Here is a 20,200-nt window from a genome sequence, read left to right as displayed (position 1 = left end):
AGATTACTTACTAAGTTCTAAGACTCCATTCCTTTTCTGTTCCCAGCAAAAGCATCACACAGACAGAGAGAACCTTTGTCCCCCCCCTTGAAAGTATCTTGTCTCCTCATTGGTCATTTTGGTCAGGTGTCAGCGGGGTTATCCTAGCTTCTTAACCTTTACAGGTGAAAGGGTTTTTTCCTCTGGCCAGGAGGGATTTTAAAGGTGTTTACCGTTCCCTTTATATTTATGACAACTTGCCTCACCTGAGCCCTTTGTTTAATTAGCCAAAGAGTAGCTGATGATTCTTTTGGCTGCAAGGAGTGGAATGACCTGCCAGGCTGGAACTGGTTTTACTGATTACAACCAGATGGGCGTGTCAGTGGCTAGTACTTTAAGCTGTGCATGCCAATGGTGTTGCACAGATAACCAAGGATAGTGGAGCAGACCCTCTACCCGTCTAAGCAGAGAAGAGATGGCGTCAAAAGATCCACCTCTATCTGTTACCCACACAGAACCTGACATGCCATCTGGAGCAAAAATATTTAGAACCGTGCCATATGCTTTTATCCTACCAGAGCTAGTAAGTATACTGAAAGTTTTGGTTTGTTTGATTGATTGATTGCTATGGCAAAAACTAAAAGCTATTTCAAATTGGTGGGGGTGTGTGTGTGTGGCAGTGGCGGGGGAGAGCGTCCAGAACTAGCACAAAAAACAACCATGATAAGAAGAAAACTATGTGGGGGGAAAGTTTACTTCTGCAGCTACTTACATTAAAAATCATAAGGTCTGTGTCAGGGCTTGAGTCAACCAAAATAACGTAAAGCACTGAAATCAGCTTGTCATCCTTCCATGGTGTAGAAGTTGTTTTATCTTTTTATTAAGTCAGATCTTGGAAGTTAAAGAAGCGTCTGTCATTTTCTTCTCCAGGGCTGTATTTCTCTGGCTTTATTGAAGTTTTCTGGGGCTCAAAGGTTGTAGTCATGCAGTCGGCTTTTGTCATACGCAAGCAATGGCAGATTTTCTTAATATTCCTGAGTACAGAGTCCTGGACGTGCATTCCAGTATCTAGTCAGATTATGGCAATTGATGTACTTTGATATACAATACATCATTCAGGTCTGTTCATAGTCATTACATCGATAACACAGAGCCCGCACCACCCACCCAAACAATTATTTGACATATTTGTTAATTGCAGCTTCATATTCAGACAGCCATAGGAAAAGATAAGCTGACATTTCCATTAGAAACGTCAGCATTTTGTCTTTATCGTTGGCTTTGTGCTGAAACTGAGGGCTGACTGTGGTACCATGAACACAACACTGATAAAATAACATGTCAAGGAGTGATACTCAGCTCCTGAGCCATTGACGGCTAAATTAGCGATCAGCGTAACCCAAAAGAGCCACAGCAGTGTGAATTCATTTTCATTTACTATAGTGTTATATATTCATATTTAAACAGTATGAGAGGGAAAATAGTGTGTGTGTGTGTGTGTATGTATGTGTGTATATATATAAATTCTTACAGCACAATGACTGACCAAGTATTATTATGTTATCAACTACAATTGGTTAATAATATAGTAAAGGCATCCTGATTGTCTAATTACTTAGACTGGTTAATAATTAAATTGGTGTTTTAATATTATGTGCTGCAAAGAGCTGCAGGAGACACATTAATGAGCCACTTTCAGTTCACGAACCTCAGTCTGAGCATTGATGAGGTAAATCATAGAATCATAGAATCATAGAATATCAGGGCTGGAAGGGACCTCAGGAGGTCATCTAGTCCAACCCCCTGCTGAAAGCAGGACCAATCCCCAATTTTTGCCCCAGATCCCTAAATGGCCCTCTCAAGGATTGAACTCACAACCAAAGCGGTTTTCCCATTACCTGGGTGTTTGGCAGAGTGCTGCCAATGCTCATCACAGGTCCCACGCTGAAGAGGTCATTATCATGAAATACCTTTCATTGTAGCATGTGTTATCTTTCATTTTAAGTACTTTTTTGTCTCAACAGAGGCAGTGTTATGCTTCTTTAGTATGAACTAGTGACTTTGGACACCTTTAAAATTATTTTAAATGACCTGAATTGCCTAAAATTTGCAAGCACCGTATATTGTTGGGAGTGGGAGTGCCTAGCTAAAATTTATCCCTTGATTGGATCCCATTTCATGGAGATGAGAGGACGGTATCTCTAGACGAAGAATGTTCTTCTGCCAGTGCTCTGTATACACAATAGCTGTCGTCTCTGAAGTTCTTAAATCTCACGTTATGTATTGTATACCTATTTAGGAGGTATTCTCCTTTTGAGACACAGGAAGAGAGAAGCTAAAGTCCTAACCCGTCATACATTCTTACTGTTCATTGGTACAATGTATAAGGCCTGATATTCCACTCACACTGCTATAGATCAGGATAGTGTTTAAGGCCTCCAGCTCACCTAGCTTGACCTCTTGTATCTCACAGGCCACCATTACCATCCAGCCCCTGCCCACTCATCCCAACAGCTGAAATGAGACCAAAGTATGACAGCTCACAGGACACTAGATGGTAAGACAGGCAGAGAACAGGAGGGACTCAGGTGCACCAGTGCAGGGGCAGAGAAATGCTTAAGTAAGATGATCCTGGTAAGTGACCTACACTCCATGCTGTAAAGGAAGGGCAAAAACCTCCAAGGTCACTGCCAATCTGACCTGGGGAAAATTCCTTCCCGACCTCACGTATGGTGATCACTTAGACACTGAGCACATGAGCAAGAACCAACCAGCTAAGCACCTGAGAGCAAGAATGCACAGTGCCACCTCAGAGCCGTAGCCTTCCCCCTCTTGGGTCCCATCTCCAGCTGTGGCCAACTCCGATTCCTCAGAGGAAGGAGAGAGGAAAAAAAAAACCCTCCCAGAATACACTAGGGGGAAAAATCCCTTCCTGACCCCTGCTGATGGCTAGATGAAACCTTGAAGCATGAGCTTTTAGGAACCTAAGACATAAACCAGAAGTGAGTGACCTTGGCTGAAGTCAATGAGTTCACGTCTCCTCTCAACAATTTTAAACTGATGTTGCTCCCACTGACTTCAGTGTGAGATCTGAACTGGGCCCAATGGGGTTGAACTGGTGTGTGAATAATACCCAGTAACAGATGCATAATATTAGAGGATATTACACGTTATGTAGGATAAAAGGAGCCTACATGGACACATCACGATTGCTTTTGAGCTGCTATAAGACGGTCATTGTGCCACGTCAAAACTTCCTACTACAGAACTGCTACTTCACATGTGTAAAGCATTAACTGGGGGACCGGATCAATGCTTATAGCTAAGGTTGCCTACCATTTTCCACTATAAGACTCTGTTCAGTTGTTACTTTTCCAAACCATTTGGGCTGAGGTTTTCCCACACTTGGTGTCTGCCTCAGGCTGATATTTTTATGGGAATGTTTTAGCAAAAAGAATTCTGCCCTTCCCAAGAACTAGGTTAGTGAAAAATACGTGGTTTTGCCCATGTTTTTTTAAAAAAAAAAAAGCGTACAGTGATTTCACTGGGAAGCTCCAGCCACTCTGTGCTTTGCAGCAGGGACTTGAAACATGGTGGGGGAACCACACTGGTGTCTGGGATGTGCCGATTGCCATCCCTATGAAAATCTGCCAGAACTGGCCCAGATTATGAGCCCCTGCGAATTGCAGTTCATAAAGGCTCAGAAGAGGCTTGTTTTAGTTGGACAGCTAAATTGTTCAAAGCTTCCGTTGGCCGTGAGTATAGGGTTGCTAGTTTTGGTTGGATGTATTCCTGGAGGTTTCATCACATGACAATCTTTAATGAAAGATTCGTTTTTAATTCCTGGAGACGCAATCCTGGAGGGTTGGCAACCCTAACTGAGCATGTTCCTCCCCCTCCCAGCACCTATGTGTGATGACTGAGCGTGTACCATCATAGGAATGTAGGAGCTGAGCCGGACTTTCCGTACAAATGCTCCTCCTGGCAGCTGGAGGCGGCTGTGGCCCCAGGCACTGGAACTGAGAGCAGGGAGACAGCCCTGCTGTGCTCTCAGTGCCCCCTGCTGGATACGGGGCCCTGGGGAAGAGGAGGATGAGATGTCTAGCTGGGAGGGGAGCTAGGAAAGCAGTGATAGGAGCAGACATGTGGGGACAGAATGGCAGCAGAAGCCAGGGGGTGGGAGCGGATATGAGCGGGGGGCAGGGCTCGGGAAAGAGAGAGACGGGAGCTGGAGTGTGGGCTGGGGGCATTTGGGATAGAAGCAGAGTTGGAACGGGGGTAGACGCTCAGGGGAGAGGTACAGGAGCAGAAGGGGATGAAGAAGACAGGATTTTGGAGGGGCAAAGGGGCTAGGAGCTTGGAGGGATTGATGTAGAGATGGGGATAGGGGCTGAAGGGTTTCTCAACTGCGGGTCACAACTCCAAATTGAGTCACCAGAATGTTTCCAAGAGTCACATGGGGGCTCCTGCAGCTCTGGTCCTGTGTGGCAGGCTGGGCTCAGCGCCCCTGCTCCAATCACTACAAGCTCGGGGGTCATCATGATGACAGGGGGGCCGGCCGGGCCAAATCTGAGTGAATGGCGCTGCGACCCCATGCTCCAGGATGCAATGTCTCTCCTACAAATTCAGGGCATGGGGCCAAACCCATGCAGTGCTGAGACCCTGGAGGTTTCAATGCCTGGATTGGACAGCTGAGCTCAGCCATCCCTTCAGGACCAGAACCACAGGAGCCACTGCTGCAGTGAGCGTGGGATGGACTCTGCAACTCCTGTCTCCCCCCTGGGGAGAGGACCCAAACCCCCAGGGTCTTCATACCCAGGGGCAGGACCCAACCCTCACACCCCCCTGGCCTATGTACTGGGTGGCGGCAGGCCAGTAGCATTTACAAATAGTTCCCACGCCCTCAAAGGTTGAGAACCCCTGCAGCGAAGCACACCCCCCTCCATTATTCCTCAGGCTCGTGGTGCTCTTGCTGTCCAGGGTCGCACACGGAACGCTGGCATTGCCTAACCTCGGAGGGCTTGGCATTGCGACCGTCACGCTCTTGTGACCTCGCGCTGGGCGGCTGTGTCTGTAATGTTAACCTGCCGGGCCAGGGGAGTTATTTAGTTGCTGCTCCAAAACCGCAGAGAAAGCAAAACACAGAAATCAGTGAGGGTAAAACGGTTGAGTCGTAGCGGAAAGTGTTGGCAGACCTAGCAGTCTGGGCACTGCTCTGCCTTAAGACATCTTGTTGTGCCTAGATATTGCAGGGCTGTCTCGATAACACGGGATGTTACGGGCCTCGCCCGGTTTTCAAGCTAGGGTGCCTAGAGTTAGGTCCCTAAGGGTCTGTTTACACTCCAGCTGGGCGCAAGCCTCCCTGCCCGGGTCGACAAGTGTGCACTAGCGTCGCTCGATCTAGTGTGCTAAAAATAGCTGTGTGGGCACATTTGGGCCTGGGCGGTGGCTTGGCCTAGCCGCCCACGCTCAGAGTCAGTGGGTTGGGCAGGCGCGGGCTCGGGCGGCTCATCTCAGCCGCCCGCCCGGCAACAGCCACGCTGCTGTTTTTAGCACGCTCGATCAAGTGGAGCTGGCGCGAGTCTGTCTACCCAGCGTAGATGTACCCTCAGGGCCTGATCCAGCTCCTATGGGAGTCTTTCCGTGGCCACCAATGGGAGCTGGCTCAGGCCCTAAATATATAATGACACGCACACAAAAAAACTACATCAAAAGAACATTAAGGCTGCAAACCAAGGCCCCAGAAGTCGGAAATGCCAGAATTAAGGTTGTCTGTGCAGTTTGGCTCCCATGTGTGTATTCATGATGATACAGTCTGTAATTACACGATCTCATGCTGGGTTTTTTTCCAGAGGACCCTGCCTCAGGCCGTGCACAGGCTGGGCGGAGCTCATGAGCAGCTAGTCAATATTTTGTTTTATCCTCATTGTCCCCATGAACACAGGGAAATGGAAAGCGTCGGGACACCGTAACGCTAGGCAATACCAGCTCTGCCTATATTTTAGGCAGCAACATACCCATTTTAAGCAACAGAGTGCTGCTTTAGGTGATTATTGATTGTTTCATTTAGTCCCCCTACTCCATCCCATTCAGACTGAACCATCTGTAGAAAATGGACATTACCGTTCAAAGCCAGGACATGTGGTGGAGACAGGGTGTCTTTATGTCATGTTGCCATAGACAGAAGGAGCAGGTAGGCTGGGTCATTGTGCCCCAGGGTGACAGATGACCTGGGCCTAATCCTGGACCTGAAGAAAGTGAAGACTTTCCAGAGAGGTCTCGCAAATGAAACACCCCAGTTTAACTTAGTTTTGGGGGGATTAGCATATGTTGGGAGAGTGCTGCAACCCTGACTCATACGGACGTGGGTCTCAGATCCCCAAACATCCACTGGGCTAACATGAGGAGCAGGGACCTGTGCCAGCAGGCCAGGCCAGAGCAGACGGGGTGACTGTGACCATGTGGTCATGACCAGGCTGGTTAACTGTGTGATGCCCTTTGGGTATCCACCGTTCAGCACAGCTGCTTTGCCAGAGCTACCCTGTCCATGTCTCATGGCGTGACTCTGCTGGACGGACAGCAAGGGCCTCTTAGTGCGTGTCCCCCTGCAGGTGAGTGTCCAGGCTGGGTGAACCCAGGTGGGAGGTGCCCACGTGACTCTAACAGCTGGAGTGGTGATGGCACTTGCCTTCAGGGGGCTTGGTGCAGTTACCAGCACGCTGTGGTACCCAAGCGCTCACAGTGACCGCAGCGGCAGGGCTGGTGACCATGCAGTGCAAACTCCTAAGGAAGGGGATTGGCGGTGAGGGAAGAATTGTTCACTTCCTCCTACTCCGGTGCCTGCTGGCTGATTGCAAAAGACTGGTAGTCCCCTGTTGCATGCCTCTGGGACCTTTTATTTGAAGATCTCCGAGCACCTTAGGCACAAGTAACTGAGCCCGGAGGCACAATTGTGGTTAGATCCGTTTGAGAGCGGCACTGCCGTCGCTGAGGTACAGGTGTGTTACCCAAGGGCAGACCTGAGAATAGAATCCCTTGATTCTGACCTGTCGCCAGCTGGAGCTTGGAGGGCAGGCTCGGTTCCCTTTTGGGGCCAGCCGGGGAGCCCTATGGGTTACAGCTCTATGGTGGCCTTAAAGAGCCATCCCCCACAGCCTGCACTCTGCCCTGAGCCACGGGCCAGGATTCCCAGGTACGGCAAGAGGGTGGTCTTCAAGGGACACGTCCTTCTAGGCTTTATGTTGTGTATCCATTTATTGTCATTATGTAAATTAGGCAATGGTCCCTGCCAGATTTTATAATTTTTGCACGACGTCCCTTGACTGTGCTAGGGGTCACGACCCACAGTGTGAAACCCTGTACATCAGCCGGACTCTCTTCTCTGTGACGTGCTTTCCCTTCCACAAGGGTAGGGCACATCTTTAGCACTACAGTTCAGAACAGGCTCCTGTAGTCACAGATCAGCTAATCGTAGCAAACGCACCGACTGTAGGATTTATTGGTATGAAATCCTGGACCGCCTGCCTGCAAGCCTCCTTCAAGTCAGTGGTAAGCATGAGAACGTTCCTGCCTTAGGCACACCTCCCGGAAACGCCTTCCTTCGCAGGAGGGTAATGATACAACAGGAAAGCAGTGGCGCAAAAAACCCAACTGGTTTTTGAAGGCGCTGAGTGTGGGTTGAGAAACATATGCTTTATGAAGACCTGGCATCAATAATAATCTTGCCCTGCACTTCTAGAGCATCTTTGAGCCACAGCATGAAGCATTTGTAATATGCCGGGGAGGCAGGGAAGTGTGGTTAACCCCACTGTACAGATGGGGAACTGAGGCACAGAGAGATTAAGTGATAGACTGTGTCTGTGGCAGGGCTGAGAATTGAACCCACATTTGACTCCCAGCCCTGTGCTTCTACCCACTAGAAATCCACCTTTGCTTAGAAATAGAAGGTATAAGCTAGGGCCCACTCACCCTCGTAAACAACTATTAGGGGTACGGCAAACAGATATGCTGCTGAGGCAGAGAAAGTCTGTGCGTGAGCTGGGGGGTTTCTTTCTGCATGGAAACGAGGAAGGCTACAGAGGTGTGCAGTGCCGGCATGCTTCCGTTCTGGGGAAGAAGGCGGAAGGACTCTGCTAGCGGCTGGAGTTGCTGAGAGACAGCAGAGGGGTTGGATAAAGCGTGTAGGGGAGCACTGAAAGGAAGAGAGGGGACAGGTTGAGACCATGTAGTGTGTGTGTGTTTCACCTCGCACGACACCTTGGCAACTGTGCCCCTTTTTGTACACTCTGAATCCCAGCAGGGGACCTGTGGGAGCTACAGGTGTTCGCAACTCTGAACATAGGGCTGGGATATGAGACTCTGTGGCTGGGGGGCAAATAAATGGAGGAATCTCTAGGGCTCTGCCCGGGATATGGGCAGCCCACAACCCCTGGGAAAAACCGAAAATCTCTTTTCTAAGGAAAAGATTGACTATTTTAAACTCTCAGGGTCTAGGCTGACAGCTGCGAACGGAGGTTCTGAAAGGTCCTATCTCCGCTGGCTTTACGGTACAATCTTTGGAAAGTTTTTTCTAAAGGTTATCTGTATCTGTCTGTCAGCAATGCTGACCGTGCCCCTGTAACTCTGCAGGTGCAAATTCTCTCCAAACCACACCACCAATGGCTGAAACGTGGCCTGCCCAAGATCCAAATGTGCAGAAGCAGTATGTTGGGACAGCACTGGAATGGAAGGAAATCAAAATCGATCCCAGAAACATGACACCTGCAACGTTTCCGGTCCCACATCACCCTTGTCCTAATGAAAGCCTCAAATGATCAGGGTTCCTTTGAGGTCAATATAAAGCTTTTCATGCCATAAATCTACAGTTTCAGTGAGTTACTGGATTTCTGAATTTAATGTTTTTTAAAGGTGAAATGGATTTCTTTCTCATCCTGAAAAACCTGTCTGATCGCTCATGGGGGCGGGTCAGTGCCTCTCTTCAGGTTGCTTCTGGCTTTGTTGCTAGAAATGGAAGGAGAGCCCTGAATAAACTGAAACTAACGTAACAGCGGTGGAGGGGTGGTGGTGAAAAGTTCAAAGTCAGATTTTTCTTGGCACTACTTTTTATAGCTCAGGGTGGGTCTGGGAACACCTTTGCGAAGTATGTATTGCATTTACATCATTGATCTGAGCGGCTTTGCTAGAAGCAAACATTCAAAGAGCGAGAGAGCTGGCAATATGCTTGTTTACACCATTATCCTGCCAACACTGCCTGGAGCATTACCTGTGAAATGCTTGTATTACAAGACAAAGGGTGGAATCCTGGCTCTATTGAAATCAATGGCAACCCCCCCCCATGGCCTTCAGCAGGGCCAGGTATCACCTGCCGGATGAATAATTTGGGCCTGATCCTGAGGTCACTGTCTTGTGTAAATCAGGAGTAGCTATTGAAGTCAATGGGAGTTACAGTGATGCAGAAATCCAAATCAGATGTGTTTTTCTTAAGAACATAAGAATGGCCATACTGGGTCAGACCAAAGGTCTGTCTAACCCAGCATTCTGTCTTCCAACAGTGGCCAATGTTCATTGTTCATTTCAGCCTCTCTGTTCTTTTCACTTGTTTCCAAGGCTTCTTGCATTCGTGTCCAGGCACCTAAGATAATTAGCTGATTGCCCTACTTTCTCAGTTTGAATCTTCTTGCCTAAGCTCTGTGTGGCTGTGAGAGGGGAAATAGAAATACTAGAAATATTATCTGTGGGGACATCTGCAGGGTACAGTACAGATCCATAACTATTGCCATGGGAACTGCTAGGCCTGAAGATTTGGAGGTCTCAGTTCCAATGAAAATGTCACTTCTGTGGCTTCTAGAGACAAGGTGGGTGTGGTAACCTCTTCTAGTGGACCAACTTCTGTTGGTGAGAGACAAGCTTTTGAGCCACACAGAGCTCTTCTTCGGGTTGGGAAAGATACTCCCAGGATCATCGCTAAATACAAGATGAAGTACCTTTCCCAGACCCGAAGAAGAACTCTGTGTAGTTCTAAAGCTTGTCTCTATCACCAGCAGAAGTTGGTCCAGTAAAAGCTATTGCCTCCCCCACCTTGACTCTCTACTATCCTGGGACTGGGGCACGGCTACAATTACGCTGCATACGAGTTCTGTGGCTTGTCCAATGACTGATATTTTCCATCTGCCATCAAGTTTCCTGGCTATCCAGGTGGTTCTGCTGGTATCTCCCATAGGCTCCCCCTTCCAGGTGTTTGGTCTTAGAAATTCTGGTTGCTTTGCTGAATAACCTAATACTCCTGATCCACTTAGAGGAGTTGGATACAGGGCTCCTTGTAATTGCTTTACATTAATTGTCCAGAGAGCTCCCTCTGAACCCCATTACATTGTGCTGTTCCCTCTGCCTTCTGCAGTACAAGGCCTGTTGAATCACATCAAATTCTAACCACCCTTTCTTGTCCAAAACCCTCATCTGTGACCTTCCGTGTATTCTTCTCTCACTTGTGACCTATTTCATCCTGGTTGATTGATTTCAGAGTCACATCTGACACATGCCCGGCTTCATCACTGCCTTCCTGCTTCCGTGGGTTCGGCTGATTTTTCAGGCCACAGTTCACCTTATTTCTATTGGTCTTTTACTGGTAGCAGAACATTTCCAAAAATCAGGTCTGTTCTTATTTGTCTTTAAACACGGGCTCAGGTAAGGGGAGCAGAAGCAGCAGGTGACCAGAGAGCTAACACGAGACAAACGAACTGGGTGCACACCGTGGTAACCAGTCCTGGTGGTACCACCATCTGTTTCACACCTGGTCATTTTCTTCTGTTTTCCCAAAAGAATGATGACTTGGGAAGCACCGAGGCAGGCACACCCTCCTTAAGCACATGCAGTACGATGAGAGCTGTGCTGATGTTCACCTGTTTTTCGGTTTGATCAGAAATTGAAGATTCGCACCAAGTCCACTGGAGGGTTTGCTAGGGTTTTGTGAGCATTTCAAGTGAACCTAAGCCAGCTCAGGGGGTTCCTTTCAATGTGATCCCACCACAGTGAATGGAGTTTTGACTTGGGTTTTGTTTTGATCGCCATTGTGGACTGAAAACAAAGAAATGCTCCCCTGAGCCTCTGTGAAGTGTAACTGTGAGTTTCACAAAGCTATAAGACTCTCCAATCCAAAGTCAATGGGAATCTTTCCATTGACTACAACAGGCCTTGGGTCAGTCTCTCATTGGTTTTGCATCAGATAAGGAGATCTAGATCTCTCACACCTCTTTGACGCTGGTGTAACTCTCCTGGCTCCGGTGGAGCTACTCCTAAATGTTATATGTAATTGTGAGCTTGTTAGAGACTGTATTCCTGGCGATTTGGGTAAGTCAAAGGACGCTTCCTGATGGAAGTAAAGACAATGGGTGGGGGGGGTCACTAATGCTGAAACAATGCCAGTAACAAGCCGTTTGATGTATCTTGCTTTCTCTGTGGCTTTTGTAGCAGAGCTATAACTCAGCTCAATACTTCCCCAGCCCCTGTAATGAAATATTACAGACAACACCACTAAAAGTGATGTCACAAGAACATGACGGTCGCAAAGCCAAGCCCTCAAAAGTTAGGCAATGCCAGTGTTCCATGTGTGACCCTGGACAGCAAGAGAACAATGAGCTTGAGGAATAATGGATGGGGGGGCGTGCTTCGCTGCAGAGGCTCTGAACTCCCGGGAAGAGGTCCACAGATTGACGTGACCTGGTTCAAAGGCCTTAGCAAACACAGGGCTTGAAACAAAATTAATAGTTCTTGGATGGACTCTCTCCACCTAGATCAGGGCTGACAGGCATGAGCCTGTGACCAGAAGAAACAGCCACTGCAGGAGGATTTGGAGTATATTAGACCTACGAGGGTCTCCATGTGGAAGGTGGGTGACACCTGGTGAGCTTGGGTCGATGGCAGATTATTATTTCTTTTCTTACATTTAATTTTATCCTTCACATAACAGAATGTCCATTCTGCAGCCTGTACAAGGGAAGGCCAACACATATGCATGGTAACCACCTCCCACTTTGATGCTGTTCTTGAGCCTTTATCCCAGACCTTTACCTTTAGTAAAGAACCCAGTGTGCTTAGATTCAGTCCTTTTCCCTCCTTTTCCATCTGAAAGTTCCAGATTAATTAAGGTCTAAGATCTCTTGGCATCCAGAATTCATAAATCAACCCGTAGACTCATTAATATACTCATCAGAGGTCTATAGAGCAAGTCTTACTCCATTCAGTTGGGCATTCCCGAAAGTTGAATGCAAATAAACTGTGAAGTGACTGATTTGCTCTCCGCTGAAAAATGGAACTTGAGTCTGTTGAGCTGGGTGCGGCAGTGGGTGAGGTGCGGTGGAGATCCGAGTGGGAGGGCGCAGGAGAAGTGGGTGTGGAAGAAAGAGTGGACAGGAGGGAGCGTGTGTTAGGGAAGAAATAAGAATTGACGGGCGCAGCATTTCTGAGCAGTTAGTCAGTGCCTTGGGGTGGACTGTGCAGCACAAAGATGAAGGTCAAGTGGTTTCAACTGCTTGAAAAGTGCAATTATCCCCTCTAAATTGCCTGTCACGGCTAATAAATAAATAAATGGTCCCATCGCTGCTGCCTTTGCATAGCAGAGTGTGACGCCCTCGCGGGCCAGGATTAGAACAATGCTAGAGCTGTTTCACAATGGCAGCATTCTTCTCCTCCCCAGAGGGAATGCTGGAAGGCCATTCTCTCTCCACGATGGGTGCCGACCACAGGAATAAAAGACCGTATCCTGGGAGAGGCACTCATGAGCACTGCACCCTCCTCACATCCAGCGTGAGCCCCGTCTGGCTTTCAGTGGGAGCCTTTCCATTAACTTCCATGGGCACTGGATGGGCCCCTGACATTTGTGACTTTCGATTGTAGTGACAGGGATGGAAGTCAGGAGCACAGATGGCTTTAAAAGGGAGGTTGAATACCCTGCAGCATGGGCGGCATGTGACTCGTCCATTTGGGGAGATTGCACATGCCCAGACCATGGCACCGCCGCTAGGTCTGCCCCTGCTCCAGCCCCGCTTGTCTCCCACTGCTCATGCCTCTTCGCCCCCTCCCACAGACCCCCACCCACCGGCTGGACAGCTGAGCCTGCCGGCTGCTCACCCCTCGCTCGGTGCCTCTTCACGCCCTCCCGCGAGGCTCCCAGGCAGGCAGAGCAGGGACAGGAAGAGGAAGAGCAGCGCAGACGGGGCCACAGCTGGGGTACCCACCCTTTTGGCCGCAGTGCACTCCAAAGGCAGCGAGCCAGCTGTCTGGGGAGGCTTAGCCGCCCCTGGCCTTATTCCCACCACCTGTGCTCTGCGGGTAGAAGAAATGACAGCTGAGGGAGTGAACTGGAGCCCTGTGGGTGTGAATAATGTTTCCTACACAACGTTGTCTGTTGTTGACTATTCCTGTGGCTCAGTTTGGCAAAAGAGTGACGTGCTCTCAGCAGCGCTGGCCCTCAAGGCCACATAGCCAGAGCTGTCGGTAGGATAGTGACGTTAGGGGGGATAGCATTGCCCAGCATGCTCCAGAGTCCCATTGCACCGTCGGGTGAGGATAAGGACTAAGAAGGGACAAACTCATGACCCTATGGAACAGACCTGTGTGAAAATGCAGAAAGTTTTTGCTCATTTTCATAGCCCTCCCCCTTTCCTCCCATCTCCAAATTTGGCATTTGCAAGAAATTTCACAAGACTCCAGTTTGTAGAGCCTTCTTTTGCAGCAAAAACTATTTCTCTTGAAAATGGCCTGGTTTAGCAGAATACGTCACATAACTGGGAAGAACACTGAATTCCCCTCACGTTCAAATGTCATTGCCACGTCTCTAAGCCATATTCTAGCCTTTGCTATGCTGTACAGCTTCTTGGATCCCCGTCCTCATCACTGTGAGCTCCATGGAGCCCAGACCGTCTCCTTGTTCTGTCTTTGTCCAGTGCCTAGCACAACGGGGGTGTCACAGAGTCCCTGGGCGATGCTCTGGAACTGCTCCCTACGAAGCCAGGCAGGACTCTGGGGAAGTCTCCTTTCTGTGAGCAGACTGTCTGCAGGACACACAGCTCACGCAGCTTCCACCTTCCTGGGTCTGACCTCTGAGCATTCAGCATCCTCTGCCTCTCCATGCACTTCCCACAGCGAGTCCGCTCAGGCGGGGTCCTAGGGAAGCCAGCGGGTCCTGCACCCCAACTTCGCAGTCAGACGGGACTCTCAGCCAGCCAGTAAAACAGAAGGTTTATTAGATGACAGGAACATGGTCTAAAACAGAGCTTGTAGGTGCAGAGAACAGGACCCTTCACCTGGGTCCATTTTGGGGGGCAGTGAGCCAGACAACCACGTCTGCACTTCACTCCACGTCCCCAGCCAGCCCCCAACTGAAACTCTCTCCAGCCCCTCCTCCTCTGGGCTTTGTCCCTTTCCTGGGCCAGGAGGTCACCTGATTCCTTTGTTCTCCAACCCTTTAGCTCTCACCTTGCAGGGGGGACGGGCCAGGCCATCAGTTGCCAGGAAACAGGGTGTCGGCCATTCTCTGTGTCCAGACCCCTGCACACACCTGCCCTCTAGGGCTCTGCAGTGATCATACACACTTATCCCACCACCTAGATACTTAAGAACTGCCTAGGGGAAACTGAGGCACCCCCACAATATTCAGAGGAAACATTAAGAACAGTCCCGCTTCATCACAGGGGGTCTGGGCTGTGACCAGGGCTTTTAACCGCTACCGTAATACAAATAATAAATTACAATAATGGAGTAGATAAGCACTTTCCGGTCCGGCATTAAGTATTGTGACTAATGTACTCTGAACTTTAGAGGCAGAGGCCAACCAGATGTAGCTTTCAAGAAACGAGGCATGCTGTCAAGTTTTTAAAATATGAATATCTAACAACGGGCTTCTACGTCCATATTGAGCTATGTACGTTGTTCTTCCAACGTACATAGCTCCCAGCAGCAACCTTCGAAATCCCTGACAAAACTGCTACTGACTTCCATGGGAGCAAGATCCAGCCTTGGATGTGATTGAAGGCCTGCAGTACATTGTGTTTATCTCCCTTCATCTATTGCCCCTTCACTGAATCAGAGAGAGGTCTGCAAATCTCAGGATCTAACTTTGCATAGTGGGAGAGTGGAATTACCATTTGTACTTTGGTATGAATTTCATCCACGTTTCTACATGGCATTTGCTTCCTTCCCCCTTAATAAAATTCCTCTCCATAGCCTCTTACCGGGATATACTGGCTGCATGATATCAGCCAGGAAAAGTAGCATAGGAAGGAACCTTTGCAAGTTTTTGCTCTGTAGTATATGCTAGTGCCCGGTATTTTGTGACTCTCTTCCAGTTCCTCCTTTTGCTCAGCAGGCATTCTAGAACTTCTACTGTTTTTCACTTGATAAATTCCTTGCATTCATATTGTGAGTTTGGCAAACGATAATGAGTGCAGAGCTGGTGGGCCTGGTGTATTGTCTCTTAATATTGAGACAACCAAGCTAGGGATGATGAGAAATGCAATGTATGAACAAGAGCAAAACTGACTCTCTCAATTGGGTTCATTGGGTTTCTCGTTTGTTTTTGGCAGATATTTGGATGCTGGGTCTGGATCCTCGTAGCTGCCACCACAGTGTATTTCCCTATGCTGCAGGGATGGGTTATGTACGTCTCACTGAGTTCATTTTTCTTCTCCCTGATGTTCCTGTTGTGTTACCTGTTTGGATTTCACAGAAACAGTAACTCATGGAAAGTAGTGGTAAGAACACACTCCCTTATTCTGGGTGTTGCTGCCGGTGGTGGCTCTTTCTGCTTGAGAGGGGAGACCTGAAGCTGAAAGTTGACTTCAGAATGGACTTTCCATGTATTCTGCACTTTCTAATCTTTTCACACAACAGGGCCGGCAGATGGAATCATCCCAGGTCATTCCGCAATGTTCTTCTGACATTTCTTCTAACATTGCATGTGAAACTGATGCAATTCAACTAGAATACAGAAAATAAGGTAGATCCAGGGCCACCTGAATCCTCTGTTTGATTCAAACCTCTTGGTACTTCCTTCGTAGCTAAAAAACCAGTTGGTTAATAACAGGGTGTGAGGCGCCCTGGTGTACTTAAAGCTACAAAAGAGTTTTCATTATAAGCTACTTTCACATGTTCATAGCTTATCGTTTGGGCTGAAATGGGGTGATTTTTTTTTTTTTTTGAGTTTGAAGAAAATCTCTTTAGTCATTTTTAAGTTTTGGAAGAGGGAAAGGAGAAAAGAAAATAACACAAAAGCTCTAGCCGGGTCCTTTTGAGCAGGGCTAGAGCAAAAGCAGCTGAAGACAGCGGTGTGACAAGACTGGGGGTCTGAAATGGTGATAATAGAGCAATAGCCTGGACTCTATTTCAGAGCCTTTGCAAATTCTAAGCTGCTGCTTAAAAGAAAATTTCAGTTTCCCACTGTTGCAAAAATGAGCCATCCCAATGTAACATGATGGGCAAGTGCTCTGTTAAGCCAGTCTCGCAAAAAAACTCCCTCTGTGCCCAAACAAGAGCAGCAGAAACAGTAGGAACTCGCAATGCTCCATCTATTCTGCTTACCTCAAGTTGGACATGCAGAATCTACACTTACAGCAGCAAGCCCTCAACTACATTGAACATACGCAGCATTTTCCATTCTTGTTTCCTGCTAGATAACGTATTGCCTTTAAAACACTAAACTCAAGGGGAAAGTTGGTGTTGGGATTAAGGCACGAGATCAGGAGATCTGGGTTCAATTCTTCTCTCTGCTGTAGAGTTCCTTGGTGACCTAGTGTATGTCTCTCTACTCCCCATCTGTCAATTGGTTTAATAATATTTCCCTGCCATACAGGGATGTTATGAGGGTAATTTCATTGTCTGAGAGTGTGTAGAGATGGTGTAGGGCTTATAAGCAGATGTATAGTAAATATATACAATAAAATATACAAGTGAGTTAATGATGCTGTTGAACCTTAACTTGGGCCTTTCTTCTCTTCTTGTGATTATTAACTGTGCAAACTTAATGTGCCATTAATATACTGTTTTGCTTCAATTAATAGTGTAGCATCACGGACTGCAAGCCTGGGGAGACACTTTCATTGTAAACCAACTCTTAAGTTGCTTGTGACTTGCAAAATCTTTCCTCCTGAGCATGACTGTCACATGCCTGGTCCCAACCCAAAGAAGATTTAGTTGTTGTGGAACATCTGAGAAAAATTGTTCCAGATGTTTTTGAGTCATGCAGGCATCATCCTTTCCCACTTTTGTAGAACTGAAAAACAGACATCGGACAGCTGAAGGGCCATAGCTATGCTGTTGAGCTGGAAAGTACAGCTGTTATATAAGTGATGAGGAGGTACCTGCACTGTGAATATGTATTTCAACATCACAAACCTTCCTCTTCTGTCTCTTGTTTTGCAGGATAGTCTGTATCATGGGGCCACTGCAATTTTCTATATGAGTGCTGCCGTCTTACAAGCCAATGCAACAATCCGCTCTGAGACTGAAGTGCTTGCACAATATATTCCTCGTTACTATCAAATCAATGTTGCTGCCTCAGTAAGTTGAATGCTTAGAGTATTGATTAGCCACCGTTTCTTGTAGGCACCTCTCTTTCCTGTATAATTTCTATGGGAAAGTTTCAATGTTGCTGAAATTTTTTCAGTTTTTTTTTTTTTTTTTTTTTTGGAAAAAATCAAAGCAAAATATTTCAGGTCAGGTAGGTCATCCCAAATTGAAACAGTTTGGCTTGTCAAACTGAATTGAACCACTTAGTGTCATGTCAGAGTGACATTTAATCTGAGTCTATCTGAGCTGCCATGGTGCTTGATGGGAGTGGTAGTTGGGAGCCTCATGCCCTTATTCGCCCCGCTGGGCTCCCTGGCCAGACTACATCTCCCATGATGCACCGCAGTCTCCCCTTTGGCCGAACAGCAGTGGTGTATCATAGGATCCTAGGGCCACAGTTTACCATGGAAAATGTCATCTAGCCATTGGAAAGTGTGGGCACAAAGCACCCGAATTACAACTCCCATGAGGCACTGTGGCTGCTCAGGAGGATACAAAACAAAAATGTTTCAACATTTCTGAATTGAAATTTTTTGTAACTTGTAGGTCCATGGAAAATTTTGATATTTTGCCTTTTCCTCACAATTGGGGATGGGAAAGACAGAAAATTCTGATTTTCAGTCAACTCTGCTCTGGAGCTGTCCCACGGTTTGGGTTTGAGATTTTATTCATTAATAGATTGGCACGATCATTTTAAGGACATAAATCCATTGAAAAAAGGACATTGGAGGGATCGCTAAGGACATAGATTAAAATAAGGCTGAAATCGGTAGAGTAATTTCATTGCCTAGTAATGTTGTTTCCATTTTTCCTTTCAGTTCTTTGCTTTTATCACTGCTCTGCTGTATATTTTACATGCCTTCAGCATCTACTACCACTGAAGACTGCTGTCAAGGAGAGAAACAGGGTGACAGAGACACACAACAGTGATACCTGGACTTTGTGTACCTAAAACAATGGTTTAATTGGATTAAGAACATAATTCAGTATAAATGTAGGTCATTTGGAGCCTGGCTCTGCTCCATTTTAATTTTAAAAGATACTTATATAAATCTATATTGAAATCTTAAGTTTTATACCATATTGTTTATTTTCTGTCTGAAAACAGTATAGTTTGGGGAAAAGCTTGTTCAAGTAGCCCTACACAGAATGTTGACATCTTCTCTTTCCTACGTATCACATCTCAGCTTTTGGTCATGTCCAAAGGCTCTCTGGCTGGATGGTCACATATGCCTGTGGTAGGGGTTACATGAAGTAACTTACTGGAAAATATAAAGGTCTCTTTGTTTTCTTATGACAGCTGCTTTGTTGTGTATTGGTTTTTAGTTAAGTTTCTCTGTCATTCCGGTCTGATTAGAACTACAGTTCCTCTTAGCAAGTTCACACATCTCCTGCCGCTTGTGTAGTGAAACGCCCCTCGCCTCCGTGACTAGCTGGCCCCGTTTCCAGCACCTGCTCCATGTTCTGAAATCCACCCTTGTGCAGAGTGCCAGCACCAGGGCTGGGCAGCCCTTCAGTCCCATTTACACCTATGCAGTGACGTCCTGCCCCCCTGACATCAATGGCCGACCTCCCAGTGATGTCAGTGGGGCCAAGGCTTCACTGCATGGTCAGAGAGCAACGTGAGAGTCTTGTTTTATGAAGCTGTAATTTTCCATCCAGAGGTGTCAGCCAGTGTTCCCTTCTCAGCAATTTGCCCTAACAGGAAACCACAGTACCTACATGAATGGCTAAGCACTTTACTTGCTGGTGGGAGATTCTGTTCTGCAAGTTGCATGGGAACAGCAGCAAATCCCATAATGCAGTTACCCTAGGAGTTAGAGCTATGTCAACACTGCAATTAGACCACCTGCAGCTCGTCCATGACTTGAGCTTGCATGGGTTTGGCTAAGGGGCTGTGTAGACGACCGGGCTTGGGCTAGTGCCCAGGCTCTGGGACCCTGTGAGGTGGGAGGTACCCAGAAGCTCAGGCTGCAGCCCAAGTCTGAAAGTCTACACTGCAATGAAACAGCCCAGCAGCTGAGCCCTGTGAGCCGGGGTCAGTTGGCACAAGCCAGCTGCGGGTTTTTAATTGCAGTGTAGACAGACCATTAGTCATAGTGGGCCAGCTGATCCATGGGGAAGACATGAACAGCCCCCTTGTCCCTCGACACAGCAGCCAGGCATAACTGCATTTCCTGGGATCCCTGGGGCTGTGCCTATGGAGCACAACAGACCTCCAAGAATAGTCCCTACTGAGGGAAGGATGGCAGGGAACGTGGGTTCCTAGATACGTAGATTCCAAGGCCAGCAATGACCTGTGTCATTATCTAGTCTGACCCCCTGAATAACACAGGCATGGAACGTCCTCCAAATAACTCCCAGAGTCGATCTTTTAGAAAAACAGCCACTCTGAATTGAAAAACTGTCCGTGATGGAGAATCCACCACGACCCTGGGCAAGTCGTTCCAATGGTTAATTACTCACTGTTGCAAATTTACACCTTTTTTTTCCAGTCTGAATTTCTCTAGCTTCAGCTTCTGGACACAGTATCTTGTTAGCCCTTTTATTTTCTAGTTTGAAGAGCCCATCATCAAATATTTGTTCCCCACATAGGTATGTATAGACTGTGACCAAGTCTCCCCTCACCTTTCTCTTTGTTCAGCTAAGTAGATGGAGCTCC

The 20,200-nt window shown here is 47.5% G+C and overlaps 1 protein-coding gene across 1 annotated transcript; it reads left to right on the top strand.

Moving 5' to 3' along the window:
* Window positions 1-203: 203 nt before the first annotated feature.
* On the top strand, window positions 204-18,837 carry MALL (mal, T cell differentiation protein like). Its single transcript, XM_037893520.2, has 4 exons — window positions 204-562; window positions 15,558-15,725; window positions 17,392-17,529; window positions 18,357-18,837. Exons 1-4 carry the CDS (start codon window positions 455-457, stop codon window positions 18,417-18,419), a joined length of 477 nt encoding a protein of 158 aa, XP_037749448.1. The 5' UTR covers window positions 204-454; the 3' UTR covers window positions 18,420-18,837.
* The last annotated feature ends 1,363 nt before the right edge of the window (window positions 18,838-20,200 follow it).

Source organism: Chelonia mydas, chromosome 3 (genome assembly GCF_015237465.2).
Source record: "Chelonia mydas isolate rCheMyd1 chromosome 3, rCheMyd1.pri.v2, whole genome shotgun sequence".
Classification (NCBI taxonomy): Eukaryota; Metazoa; Chordata; order Testudines; family Cheloniidae; genus Chelonia; species Chelonia mydas.
The sequence above is the reverse complement of the archived record's forward strand: the minus strand, read 5'-3'. Positions and strand labels throughout refer to the sequence as shown.

Bases quoted from the DNA above. Each gene is read 5' to 3' on its own strand.
- MALL (XM_037893520.2), top strand. From the start codon at position 455: ATGGCGTCAAAAGATCCACCTCTATCTGTTACCCACACAGAACCTGAC. The intron at 563-15,557 runs GTAAGTATACTG...TGTTTTTGGCAG, and splicing joins CTTTTATCCTACCAGAGCTA to ATATTTGGATGCTGGGTCTG. The intron at 15,726-17,391 runs GTAAGAACACAC...CTTGTTTTGCAG, and splicing joins GTAACTCATGGAAAGTAGTG to GATAGTCTGTATCATGGGGC.